The sequence below is a fragment of the Toxoplasma gondii genome, chromosome II (assembly GCF_000006565.2).
Source record: "Toxoplasma gondii ME49 chromosome II, whole genome shotgun sequence".
Classification (NCBI taxonomy): Eukaryota; Apicomplexa; class Conoidasida; order Eucoccidiorida; family Sarcocystidae; genus Toxoplasma; species Toxoplasma gondii.
In genome coordinates, this window is record NC_031469.1 from 1,577,428 (window position 1) to 1,590,810 (window position 13,383).

The following is a 13,383-nucleotide window of genomic DNA, read 5'->3' on the forward strand; positions in this document are numbered from 1 at the left end:
TCTCACAACTCCCCGATTTTCTGTCTCGTTTCTCTTCCTGTTTCCCCTTGAAGAGACCTGATAACACTCGTCTCCCTGTTCTTTCAATGGATGGCACGCCTTGTGGGGGCTGCGGTGACTCTCTCACCCCTTTCCTCCTTGCAGGATTCTCTCTTACCTCGAAAGGGGAAAATGTGCTTGTTCCTTTCTACAGAAGCCGACTGCAAGCCGAACGTCTGAGTGCGCCGTCTAGGCGTTCATTTCCTGGCGTCTTCAGAGAGAGAATCTACCTTGATTTCTGCCTTTTTTGCTCCCCTTTATTTCTCCTGACAAGATGTAGAGCAGGGTCTACGCGTTGTGGGAGTGAAACTCAAGAACATGCTTCGGATTATCTCAGTCTCTTTGTTGAACTCTTCAGTGCTCGTTTCCTATCTATCTATCCACTTATACACGTATATGAATATTTCTGCCTATCCACCACTTGTCTATGTAGCTATCGTTCTAGCTATATATCTATATCTGTCTAACACGATCACACCTCCTCGTAGATATAGATTTATGTAGATCCTTAACTGTGAGAATGTGTGTATTCAAAACTTGACTGGATAGAGAGAAAAACCGTATCTGTCGGCAGCTGTCAAGCACATATTGAAGGAATTTCTAAGTTCCATAAACGGCCGGTATTCATGCTTCCGTGTAACAGGAACTCCCGCTTCGGTTGCGGTGCGACTGTTACTGCATGCCCTGAGTATGTGAGGAAAGGTGGCTGTGACGTCGTACAATGATCGTGCGAATCTACATAGAAGACCGTCAGTCTGTTCGGAAGGAGAGAAAGTCACGTTTCGTACTTTTCTCAGGGCTTGCGTCTGAGTTCTCTGAAGTGTTCGATATGGAGCTTACAACCCTTGATGTAGGTATGATCTTTGTATTCCTACGTGTGGTGAGCATGCAGAAAATGGTAACTTGTTTGCACCAACTTGAGTGGGGCGTTCAAGAGTCGTCGTCGCTGAGTTGCGGTCTACGCTCTGCCTCCTCTGACGCTTGAGAACGAACAATGCTTTCTTTTGCCATTTGTTTCCCCTCGCCTGCGGTCCGCCACAAAAGCCAAGTGTCACGTAATAGGTGCCAGTCCATTTTTTGCCATCCCTACATTTACGAATGCATCCGCAGCTCCTTACATCTAATCCCCTGCTTTGTGAACGTAGAATCAGACCAAAAGTGTTCACAAAAGCACGCAGCAGTCGAGAATTATCTATACGCACTTGTCGTGGGACGTGTCCTTCTGCTTACTTATCAAGTGTCAGGCTAAAAAGAAGAGGCTGATCCATCTATTCGTATAAACTAACAACAAAGAGTTCAAATTCCAAAGTAGCTCAAAGGGAATATGATCTTTGCACAGCTTGTACACAAATGCGGGTTTTTCAAGTGTGCGCTGGGTCCCCCTGGATTTCGTGCAGTTGGAACCGGAATCTCTTTCGCTAGATATCCATAACTGTTTGTCTCCATCTACGAGGTATCTGACGAAGTCAATCTTGCCGACCGGAAATCTGGATTTTCACTTCGATCGTTTGAGGCTTTGCTCTACCGTTGCTCTAGAAAAAGTGGACTGACTACCATTTCTAGGCGGGAGCGCCATTCACGTTCTCTCTCGCCTCTACACAGAAAACCAAGACTACTGATGAAAAAAAGCAAAACGATTGCCCGAAAGTCCACACGCACTACATGGAAATCACCAACTATGAAAAAAAACGGGAAACGAAACGGTTGTCGCCCTCTTCACGTATTTACACTCGGCACACCCACGCCATGCCTTGACAAGCTTTTTTTCACTACATTCACGACAGACACATAAACACTCAAAAAAAAGTAAACGCCCGACTGTGCAACATACATCACGACCACCGCGTTCGGCATGCCTCGCGGTCCTACGGTCGCTGCACGTGGACCAAACTGCGTGTTCTCTCTTTTGTGTCTCTGTGTTTTTAATCGTTATGTCTCTCCGAACTCACCGAACTCTGGCTTCCCTTCTCAACTGCTCTCTCTCCTTTTGTGTCTTCTATTTCGTTCTCGTTCCGAAATCCCTCAACATCTCCTAGGGTCGGTCGCGTTTCGTGTTGTACTCGTACTCACCCTTGATGAAAATGTGTGCTTTTTCGGAGGGGTCTCTCGCCGCGTAGGTCTTCTCGAAGTCTCGACTAGCCATAAGCGGAATCTTCGGATTCTCTCTTCCTCGGCCCATAATGCCGACAGAGGTCTCTTCACCGACAACAGACGACCTGCGACTGTACGATTCTTTCGTCTCGTCATTCTTCTTCCCATGCTCTTTGTGCGGCGACCCCTTCACCGCTTCTGCCTTCTCCATTCCCCTCTGATCCTTTTCTTCACGCTCCTTCGGCTCTTGTGCTTTCGTTGCGTCATTCGCCGCGGCCTGTGCCGTCTCTCCCAGCTTTGGCTGACCCTCCGCCGCACCGCCCAGCGGCCTGGGCGGCAGACGATGATGGCCGTGCCTCCCCAAAAAGTCAGAAGCCTGGCTGTCGCTGCTTTGAGCCTCGACCTCCTCCCACGGCCGGTCGCTCTTCGCTTTCATCAGCGCTGCGTAATCAACCGCTGTCCCTGAGGTAGCACCAAACACGCGAGAAAGAGAAACAACTGGGATTCTTCTTGAGAAAGGCGGCCCTCAACGAGGATAAAGAGAAAACCGTTTTCCAAAAAAATCAAGTCAAACAAACAGACCAGAGTGCGCACTGCCGAGAAACAGGCACATACGCATACTTCGCGACGCATGCGCGTGCGTCGTCGCCGAGAACGGCTTCTTCCCTCTGTTCCCCTTCAGAAACAGGTTAAGCGCCCTGGTCCACAGCGTGGATAAACCGATAAAAACACACACAGACACATCCCTCGTCGACACAAATAAGAAAACTCGCGCATGTCCACCGCACTCGTTCTTTTGTGAGCGACTAGCCCTCGGAAACGAGATTACATTTTGTACACTAAACAACGCATGGCGAAGCGTACACACAAAAGGCACGAGCCACGCAGACGCACTTCTTAGGTTGAGGCACGGACGAAGAAGCTCCTGCGCGCATGCGCCCGAGAAACGACAAAGAAGACATCGGGGATGCTTTCATAGCTTCTGTCTCTCTTCGGTCTGACAGACATGACCAGCGACAGGCAACGTAGCTACGGAATCCGATAAAGAAGAATCTACGCGAGAGACGAACTAAACAGCCCCCACACGCAAACAGACAGACCTTCTTCTCTAGCCCAAATACATACAGCGATGCATCCAGAGATTCAAAAATCGGTTCAACAGGCTCTGTAGTGGACAACGTTCCAGGTCCGAGACGAAAGTGAGAACTGTAACCAATTGGCCTGTTTCCAGGTCAAATGGCATGCAAAAGAAAAACACCTTGATGCTTCCGCATGCAGCGCTTAAAAAAACGAAACAGTTCTCTACACTTACATCTGTGCTGGTAGATGAATATGCATACGTGCCTCTTTCTCTAGTATTAAAAAACTGAATACGTGTAAATCGAACTCTCGATCCCCAGCTGTATCGACTGCTGTGTGGAAGGAGAGGCGCCTTGGATGACTTTTCACTTAAACGTGTCGAAGAGACAAGAGAGAAAGAGCTCACGCACCGGAAGCAAACTGCTCTGCTTGCTTCTTGCGGTCAGGCTGGGGAGGGTAAAGAGCGATCGCGGAGGTCATGACTTCCTCCATGTGTTCTTTATCTGAAGCAAGAGAGAGAAAACAAAAACAAAGCCAGGGTGGGAATCCAGCATCGATTCTGAAACAAGCATTTGTGTGCAAACTGTACAAATATCTTTTTTCTAAATAGTCTCCCTTCTAATGTTTTTTGTCTGTACGAACTGCACAGATTGGCTTCCTCCTGGTTCGTCACCTGAGGCGTGTCTCTCTCTGCTCCAAGTGCCGTGCATGCAGTTGTCTCTACACCTCACGTAGTACAGAGGTCCCCAGTCCTCGTGGTGACTTTTCCGTGCCATCTCTGTTAAGGACGTGGTCTCCCGCATTCGCCACAGTTTCGAGGTGGAACTGCGATGGCAAGAAAAAGAACAAAAAAGAAAATTCCTACCTGTCTTCCCCGGCTGGGGACCGCTCTGTTTGTCGTCGATCCGCATAAAGTTGAGAACCATGATTTTCCACGGGTCCTTCTTCGACTCGCGAGATAGGTCACACACCACGATGCCCTTCTGTCCGTCTTTGCCTAAAGAGCAAGACAGGGAAACAGACCCATAAAACAAACGCATGTACTCACTCGTGTTCGAATAATTTTCTCTCTGTGGCTGCATTAATATCTTGCTCTCTCCAACCAGACGCACGTCTTGTCAGCATGCGAGGGACATGGACGAACCGTTCTTTGTAAGCAGAGACGAATGAAGTGTTGAGACCATCCCCTCTGCTTCCTCTATTTGTCTCTTTCGTGATTCGTCACATGTGGAAGCGCCCCCGTGAAAGGTACCCAGGGAAGCAGACACGGGAGGACGAAGGAATGAATCTGCCTGTAAATTTGTATGTTGTATTCAAATCACGGTGCCCCCTTCCGTATTTGGATGTGTAGATCTGTCTCTCGATATCACTGTGAAAGCGCTTCCATAAGGACGAGAGTGAGACGCGTATCTGAAAGACATTCCCTTGCGCACCTGTCAGCCTCAGCTTCACACGCGCGCTGTCGTCGTGTTCGTAGCCGCCCCACCAACAGTCACGCTGGAAGCCTGTGCCCATGACCTCAATGACTCGAGGGTCTTCCCTGCGAAAAGCAAAAGAGAAACAGGTGAATCGAACATGCATGCAGTCTGTTCTGACACAGAGAACCTCTTATCTGCTTCCAACAGATTGCGGTGACAAGGCAGATGCGCAGGTCTCGGGTTCTACGTCTTAAAAGAAGCTGCTGCATGCCTTCCCCTGCTCACGAGAACCTACAAACGAAGAATGGTTTCTACGCACTTAGAGTTGGGCCTCCTTCACCGCGCCTGATAGCCTCATTCTCCTCTCTGAGAGCAAAGGGCGTCAACTTTCCACTGCAGTCTCGGTCTCTCATTGTTTCCCGTTCTGTGATCCTCTCAGCGCGTGGGTTTCGCGGATCTTTTCGCTTACTTGACGAAGTCCCAGGTGACAGTGGCGGGCTGACTATTTTGTGTGATGAGCCAGGTGCCACCTCCGAGTCCCCAGAGAATCAGTCCGGCGCCCGTCGCGAACAGTCCGACGCTGGCTATTGTGTTGAAGACGGTGGAACTTTTCTTGGGTCCGGGGTCTTGGCTCGCGCGCTTCGCCTCTGCCTTTGTAGCCTCATCTGAACTCATCGTCCCGGAACGCAGGTCTGAACTGGCGCCGCGGGCGGGCATCGGATACAGAATGGAGGCGTTGTCGTGGGCGGCGTCTTCTTCGGGTGTCTGCGCCTCGAAGGGCAACGCAGGATTCCCAGCCGCGCCGGTCTTCGAGTGCTTCAGTTCGCTGGTCTCGGGCGAATTCACTTGTGCGGGGGACCCCTCGGCCTTTCCGACGAAGCTGCCGTCGACACCACCCGCTGCTGTGCCGTCTGACGGGTTGCTCGCTTTGCCCTCAGAACTTGAGGCGCCGGTGGAGGACGGCGACCGCGAGGCTTTCGTTGGAGTCGACGGCGCGGTCAGCGGCTGGGACGAGCTCAGCTGCCGGCGTTGAACCAGCAAGTGCCGCAGGCGCTGAACTTGCTCTTCGCGGCGGGCTGCGGAACGAACACCTGCAGACGACGGCGGCGCGCCGCCGTAGAAAAGCAAAGATGCACGCAGCCTGGAGAGTGCATGGACCTCGCCTAGTCCCTCGGAAAACCTCGAAAATCGCTCGACAGAACTCGCGACTGGCAGAGTCAGAGCCGCGGCGCAGTCCAGCTGTGCCGCGCGCAACACTGCGGCGGCTGCAGAAGCGGGCAGGAGCCCCCCTCGAGGCAGGACCGGCGGCATTTTCGAGCGAACACGGAAAAGGAAATGAGGCGAAATATCTAGGAAAGAGGAGAAACAAGTGGATAAAACGACCGGGAAAAAGGTAAGCCCCGAGAAGGTTCTGCCGGCACACGCGTGGACGCACGCGCGAAAAGGTCACGTAAAGCGCGTGTGTGAGGTGTCGATACACTTGAAGGGCAACTGGGTTCAGTATCCGTTTGGACTTTTTTTTCAGGACCGTCCAAAACGCAGACTGCGAGAATCGACCAGCTTGAGAGTGTGTTTCCTTCTTTGCGGCTCAAAAGACAACTGGTCACAACAGACCATTTCCCTCGCGAACTCGTGCGCGTCTACTCGCGAAAAACTCGCAGTCCAGATCGCGAAAATCGCTCGCGTGCCGGAACCTAGATGGGAGTGGCCTCGGGTGTTCTGACTGTTGTTTGCGTTTTCCCACGAGTCGCTGCGTTTCGCAAGATGTCTGGGATGTGCACAAACTGCACACGCACGAGAAAACTCTCTCACAGAGCCAAAAGCCAAACACACGCCGTCGATTCACCACACACACGCAGCCCCGTACCCGGAAAGACCGCGGACCCAGTCAAAAACTCTCAAAAACCTGCGAGAGAAACGCTCGCGGCCTCTGCCTCTGTTCGCCAAAACCAGCGTACAACGGTCGAGGATCGGACACTCAGTTTGATTTGAAACAGGGGAAGTTCCGACCCTACAACGGTACATGCACTAGTCCACCAGAACGGGGCCTTTGTTTTTGTAGCCCACGGCAGCTTGGAATCTCGTGATTTACATCAACACTGCCAAAAAGGGAACTAATTCTTCTCAATGAACGCCCGTCAGCGACGACGAAGTGCACACACCACAGGCTTCTCCGCTGCATGTTTCATCTGGACAGCGACAGTCTCGGAAGCCACTCTCCCAAGCTTCGAAGCGCGTGTCAAGGGTTTTCTGCTAGTCAGCCTCTCTGCAAGCGCACAGGCGCGTCGCTTTCTTTTGGGTACCACACGGCAAAAAGCAGCGTTTTGAAGTCGAGGTTCGAGAGAGGAAACCGACTCATTTTATGGTGCAGTTGGGAGTTACAGGGAAAAAATATCTAGTAGTCGGGGCTACAAGGGAAAACATCGGACTCTCATCGGGAAGTCTAGGCAAGCATGCTATTTTGCAATTGGGATTCTAGAAACGCACATCACTTCGCGAGGATGGTTCCAGAGAAACACGCCGTAACGCAATTGTGATCTCATTAGAAACACACTGTATTTCAGGTGCGACTCCAGCGGAACACTATTACGTTCTCTTGAAAATGCGCCCCTCTGAGAGGACAGACACCTTCTTTGTTCGCGGATGAGGGTCGGTCGGCAGCTTCCTTGAAAGAACGAAATCGCTGATTCCGAATTCCCTTTTTCGAGATACAAACTAGCTCCTCGACAGAAGGCTGTGTTGTTGGCATGACCATTCACAGAACGCTGTTAGAAGGGAAAATACAATCCAAGTTCCCCTCAGACGGGGCAAGAGAGCGGTGCTCTTTTGTTTTCTGTAGCGACATCGCGCATTTCAGTGTTCAGCTAAAAACGTTTGGAGCTACGTGCACACCCAGTGTCCAGAAGAGGGATAAGATGACGGTTCTGACGGGAGGAAAAAGACTGGAGTGTGTGGCCGCACCAAAGACAGTTGACATCTGTACAGAACTCATATCCATTGTGGTAGTCTCCTGATGCTTTCTACAGAATAGACGAGCCCTTGTTGGTTTGTTTCGCCTGGTCTAGTTAGGCGCTCTAAGTTACTGTTCCCCCTCTGGAACAGGTCAGTGAGATGGTCTTCATCTGTCACATGAAACTGTGTGGAGGCTGGGAGCAACTCCTGATGCACTGTTGTCATTTCGTCCGCTTCTTCAGACGAGACAGCACCTCCTTTTCGCTTCTGTCGTAAACCGAATCTCCACCAGACATCCGAACAGCTCTCAACTTTCCCGTTGTCCATCAACCAGTACGCGCATGATGTTTCCACCCTATGTGTCTTCCCACCTCGCTTGTTGTCGCTGAGTGTACACCATTTCAGCGAACACGAAATGAGGGCCAATGAGGGCAAACGGACGGTGCTAGGTCGCGCACCGGCAAAAGAGTATAGGACTCCCACGACGCGATTGCAAGCGCAGACTTCCCACCCTTATTTCTCTTTTTCTAGTTTTCGAAGGTAAACCTTGTTTCCGTCTTTCCGGTGCTTCTACTCTGCTCTACAGCGCGGTCCACTCCACGAAAGTCAGTTTCGACTTGCACGAACAACGAGAATTTTCTGCCCTCAGAGTCCCCAGTGTTCTTTTGTGGAACTCATCCTTTCGCTTCTAGAGAATGTGTTGCTTTCCCTCGATCATTTTTTTCGGTATGCTCACCGCGCGTCAGGGCTGTCTGTTGAAAACCGAAAGAAATCGACACCGTTCCTACAGGCTGAAAAACGGAGAGAGATAAGGCACTTTTCATCCAACGAAAGACAAGAAAATAGCAGCAGCAAATGGAATTCAAACGTTGCGTAGTTACTCCGACAGGTTTCCACGAAAAAACACAAGTACAGTCAATGCTACTGGGTGCCGGTCGGCTCATATGCCAGAATATGCACATACCGAGATATGTGTATGCACAAAACTGTCGAAATAAGAAGATCTTCGAAAAAAGGGAAATAACAGATGCATGCACAGAACTCTCAAAGTAAAGAGAGATATTCAGAAAGAGGGGAAATGAGTATAGTAAACAGGGAACTCCCCAGAGAGACAGGAGAGGCGAGAGAGTTGTTGTCTCGAAAGCCGCTCTCTGCAACGAGCACACGCCGCGAATTTTTTTGCATGCGGTGGAGAGACTTTGCATCTGAAGACGACGTAAAAAAAGTAAATTGGCTTCGCCTTTCTTCTTTTTCACTAGTTCATGTTTTTGTTTTCCTGAGGCACCCTTTTTCTCATTTTCTCTGTTTGACGCCCCGCTTCCTAGCGCTCAGGCCCCGCTCGTTTTCAAGTCCGTTGTGTCTCCGAAACGCACTGTCGCATCTGCAGGCATTTTTCTTCTGCATTCTTCTGTTTCTTCTCTCGCTTTTTGTCTGTGTGGCTTCTTTTTTGCTGAGTTTCCTTGTGTCTGCAACCGCAGCTTCTTCCGTACTTGTGCGGCAGCGGAGGACTGTCCGGTCTCCTTCGCTCTGCTGTCGCCTGCATCTCTTACGTCCGGTGCACTGGATTTTTTCTCTTTCTTCAGCTCTGAAACAGCGATCGTGCACTTGCTCGATTGGGGAGAGTGGGGTTGACGGAAAGAGCCCGCCTAGAAAAAGTGAGGTGTATGTACACTCGGGCCTCACCAACCGTGAAAGCGCGCGGAGTCGCGCGGTGTACATACACCGCACATAAGCAACGGGGCAGGAGTCTCCGCTCGACTGTCTCGTTTTTTTCACTTGTTCTCGGCTCGGGACAATATGGGGTGGAGTAAAGTTGTCAACTTCCTCAACAAAGGCGTCCAGCGGAGGCCCCATCGGCGCTTGCCAGGCCAGCCTCACCACCAGTGGAACATGCTCAAGTACGTCTTCATTTCTGCTTTTTAGTGTGTTCCTTCTTTCGCTTCTCTCTCTCTCTCTGTCTCATTGCCTTCCGCCTCTGCTTCGGCGCTGTGGCGTCCTCGTCGTCTCTTGTGCGCATGCGGTTCAGACGCACAATGCAGAAAAGCGTTTCTGCGTCGTGGCACTTTCTTGGAGCTTCCTCGACTTATTTTTCCTCCTGCTTTTTTCTTCACTTGGCGCTTCCCCTCTTGTTTCCATTCTCTTCAGAACTCAGTTGGACCAGCTTGTTCGATCCGATCGTCTCGAGTTAACGCTACCACGAGCCCATGAACTCCAACAGTACGCCGAAGAACTTGTTCACTTTGCAAAACAAAGTAGGCGTCAAAATACACTTTCGTCTCTCTTTTCTCTTCTCGTCCTCATCGGTCTCTTCCTTCTTCTCTTTATCTGCCTCTTGTTTCTCTCCCTTTTTATCGGTCTCTCCCTTTTCTTTATCTCCCTCGCCTTTCTCTATCATCTCTTCCTTTGCTTGCATTCCTTTTTTTGCCTCGTTTTCTCTCTTGCTCTCGCCGGGCTTCGTCACCCCCCCTCTCTGTGCTTCCCGGTCGCCTTTTTCTGCGTCTGGAGAACGCCCGTTGTGCCTGCTGGCTTCGTCTCTTCTTTCCGCGACTCGCTGCTCGACCACAACCCTCTACGTCTTTCTCCTTCCGCGGTCTCGTCGCTTCTTGCTTGCCCTTCTCTGCAGACACTCCAGAGTCTTCTCTGATCGTGGAGAGCATGATCTTCACTCCGGCGGCCAGACGAAAGTTGTTCCACGAGCTCTGTCCCCTCTACGCCAATCGTCCATTCTTCTACACTCGGGTGGTTAATCAACACCGTCTCCGCATGCGCGACGCGGCTCCCATGGCCTACCTCGAGTTCGTCGACCGGTGAGAAGAAACGTAGAGGAACAGACCAGCTGTGAAAATCTCGCGCGGACGTACACGTCCGCCACCGGCAGACAACACGATCCGATCCGACGGCCTCTCCTCCTGCCAGAATAAACGATATCCAGCAGTGATATATACATATATATATATATATATACATATATGTATATGCGTATCTGTATACATATACCTGCAAAAGTAATCAAGCACATGCATGCAAACAAATACATTTATATATATATATATGTATATACATGCATAGACAAATCTATGTACGTCTGTATATATATATATATATATATATATATATATATATATATATTTATGCTTCTTGGTACACCCGTGTGTGTTGCTATGTGAATGCATTCACATCTCCATAGCAACGCTTGTACATAAATAAATGCATATATATATATATATTATATATAAATCTATATCTATACACAACTATATATATATATATATATACATGAATGTTAACACATATTTAGCAGGGAGTTGCTGCTTCTGAACATTCGCGTTTTTGTGTTTTTTCAGACCTGGCGAAATTCGCCCTGCGCGTCCTGTGGGTTTCGAGAGAAAGCAAGCAATTTGGGAGGAGATGCAAGCTACTCGCCGCGGTCGGAGGCAGTGGTGGAACGTAGGTCAACTTCACCCATGCTGCCGCATGAACTTCGTTCTTCGTGTGAATCTGCATGCGCTTGTGTACGGACTCTGCATGCGCTTGTGTACGGACTCTGCATGCGCTAACATCGGTGCGTTGCACGCTTGCCTGTAGCGATCCTGCATGCGCTGCCGTCGAGGCGGTGCATGCATCTATCTAGCAATCATGCGTGCATGCGCGTGCTAGGTTTTTCGAGTGCACCTGTGTGCTCTCTTGTTTCCTCATGCTTTGCCATGCGCCCGGAAGGCAGGCGAGAACAGAGGAGAGGGCGGCTGAGGAGGCGCAGAGAGTCGAGATGGAGGATCGATGAGAGGGTGGTAGGCATGTCGAAGCGACGATGAGAGCGAGAAGGAAACGGGGGACGTTCCGCGGGGAGCCGTTCGAGCTCTTTTTTCTCTTTGTCTTAAAATACGCCCTTGTGTGTTGTCGACCGCACGATGAGGCGGGAGGAATCCTCTCTATTTCTTGTCAGCCGCAGCGAGGTGAGGGGAACGAATCAGCGCGTCTGCAGCTGTCCAGGCAGCCGGCGCCTTTTTTCTTTCATGGCCTGCGGTCTCGGCTCTTCTGTTCCGGTGTACATGTACAGCACGCGAAGAAACTCGGTCTGATCGACGAAGAGACGGGCGACGTCATTTCGGACATTAACGCGCTCAGGCGTCCTTCTGCTGCAGAGGTTCGGTTTTCTCGTTCGGGACTGTGAATCCAGTTGTCTTTGATTTTCAGAGTTTTCGGGCATCCCGTTCCGCGTCCTCCCTGTCTCTGTGGTCCGCGTTCACTTCCGCGACTCAACATCCTCTCTTCTCCCTTCGTTTCTCTTCTTTCTGTTTGGACTTCTCTCCACTTCAGACTGCTTCTTCTTCTTCTCTGTTCTTTCGTGACTCTTTCCCTCGTTTCTGGTGTGCCTCCGAAGGGATTTCCTCGCACATTTCGTCGCTTCGCTCCTTGCCGGAGACGCCCTTCTTCGTCGTCGCATGCTGCAGAGACGGGGCGAGGACACAGAAATGGAGACAGAGACAGTTTTCTTCCTTGCGCAGGCGTTCGCTGTCCGACGCTTCTCCTTCGGCTGTCGCCGGGGAGTCCTCGCATGCAGACCGGTTCTGCCGACTGCGGCTCGCGCTGGCAACGCATGCACGCCCACTTTCTCTGAGGCTCTTCGGGCCGTCGAGAGCGTGAAGACCGGTCTCGTCCCCGTTTTCTCCTTTTCGCGCTTGCGTCTACGAGGACTCCACCCGTCGGTTCTTCTCCTTCGTGTGTTTTCTGTTCGCAGTGGGAGGAGAGCGACAGCGAAGAAGAGAAAGCAGACTCGCCCTCGCCGTACAAAATGGTGGCGGCGCCGAAGAGAGCGCTGGAACCGTTCTTCGTCGATTTGCCGCCTCCGACAGAGAGGTACAGAAAGCAGCGTTACGTCTTCAAGCGGTTCAGGCCTTAACGCAGAGACAAGTTCTTTCCCCCGCTCTCCAGGTTCTCCTGTTCTCCTCGCTCTTTTCTTTCCTCTTGCTCTCCCTACTCTTCTCTGCCAGTTCTCCCCTCTCCCCTTCGTTTCCCCCGTCGGTCTCCGGCCTGCTCGCTGAAGCGTCGTTGCACTGGAACGAAAGGGAAGCGAACGATGTCTGCCAGCCTTGCGGCCGAAACGGACGTTCTGAGATATGTCTCAGTTCGAAAGAAACAGGCTGCAGTCGCGATTCCGCGCAGGGGTGAGGAAGGTGCGTTCTCTCCCTGGCGGTACGACGGCGAGAAACAATTTGTTGTTTCTGCATGCATCTGTGAATGGACTCAGAGCGCATTCGTTAGAGCTTTTTCTCTTCTGCTGTCTTGAGTCGGTCTCCCGCCTTCTCCCCTGTTGTTTCGAGGTGTCTTTTGTTCCCTTGTCGTCTCTCTCCCTTTTCCTCGTTCTTTCTAGGTCCCTCTTTTTCTCTTCCTGCCTCCGTTTTTTCTCTCTCTCGCACGGTTCCGTTCTTTTTAGTGTCTCCATTCTTCTCAAGCAGCGACGGCCTTGCGAGTTTGTGCTTCTTTGCACATGTGGTGAAAGGAAACGCTTTCGTGCCATGCGCAAACGAGGTTCGGAGAATGTCGCATGCTCTTTCACTGAAGAAACCGCGAACGACGCAAGGCTGTCGACGAGCCTTGGAAAATGTCTGTGCGTTGACGATGGCGGCAAAAAAAGTTCTGGCAAAACCAATTCTCACCGCATGCAAGCGCCAGGCGCCGGGTCGAGGAGATCCCATTCGCGTGTCTGCGCGCTGCGACTCTTTTGTGAACTTACGTTTTCCAAGAGTAAAATTAAGGTCATTACTTCATTGTACGGGAGCGAAGAACCGCTGCGGTGAACCTA

At 51.1% G+C, this 13,383-nt stretch overlaps 2 protein-coding genes across 2 annotated transcripts; one reads left to right on the forward strand and one right to left on the reverse strand.

The window, feature by feature from the left end:
- Positions 1–1,521: 1,521 nt before the first annotated feature.
- On the reverse strand, positions 1,522–6,757 carry TGME49_297160 (hypothetical protein). The gene is made up of 5 exons (XM_002371105.2): positions 5,098–6,757; positions 4,644–4,750; positions 4,076–4,207; positions 3,621–3,713; positions 1,522–2,592 (listed from the first exon to the last, which is right to left on the reverse strand). The coding sequence occupies exons 1-5, from the start codon at positions 5,937–5,939 to the stop codon at positions 2,072–2,074; spliced, it is 1,695 nt and encodes a 564-aa protein (XP_002371146.1). The 5' UTR covers positions 5,940–6,757; the 3' UTR covers positions 1,522–2,071.
- A 2,060-nt stretch (positions 6,758–8,817) lies between these two features.
- TGME49_297170 (50S ribosomal protein L17, putative) lies at positions 8,818–13,207 on the forward strand. Its single transcript, XM_002371106.2, has 6 exons — positions 8,818–9,478; positions 9,726–9,832; positions 10,204–10,387; positions 10,925–11,027; positions 11,638–11,724; positions 12,319–13,207. The coding sequence occupies exons 1-6, from the start codon at positions 9,378–9,380 to the stop codon at positions 12,478–12,480; spliced, it is 744 nt and encodes a 247-aa protein (XP_002371147.1). The 5' UTR covers positions 8,818–9,377; the 3' UTR covers positions 12,481–13,207.
- The last annotated feature ends 176 nt before the right edge of the window (positions 13,208–13,383 follow it).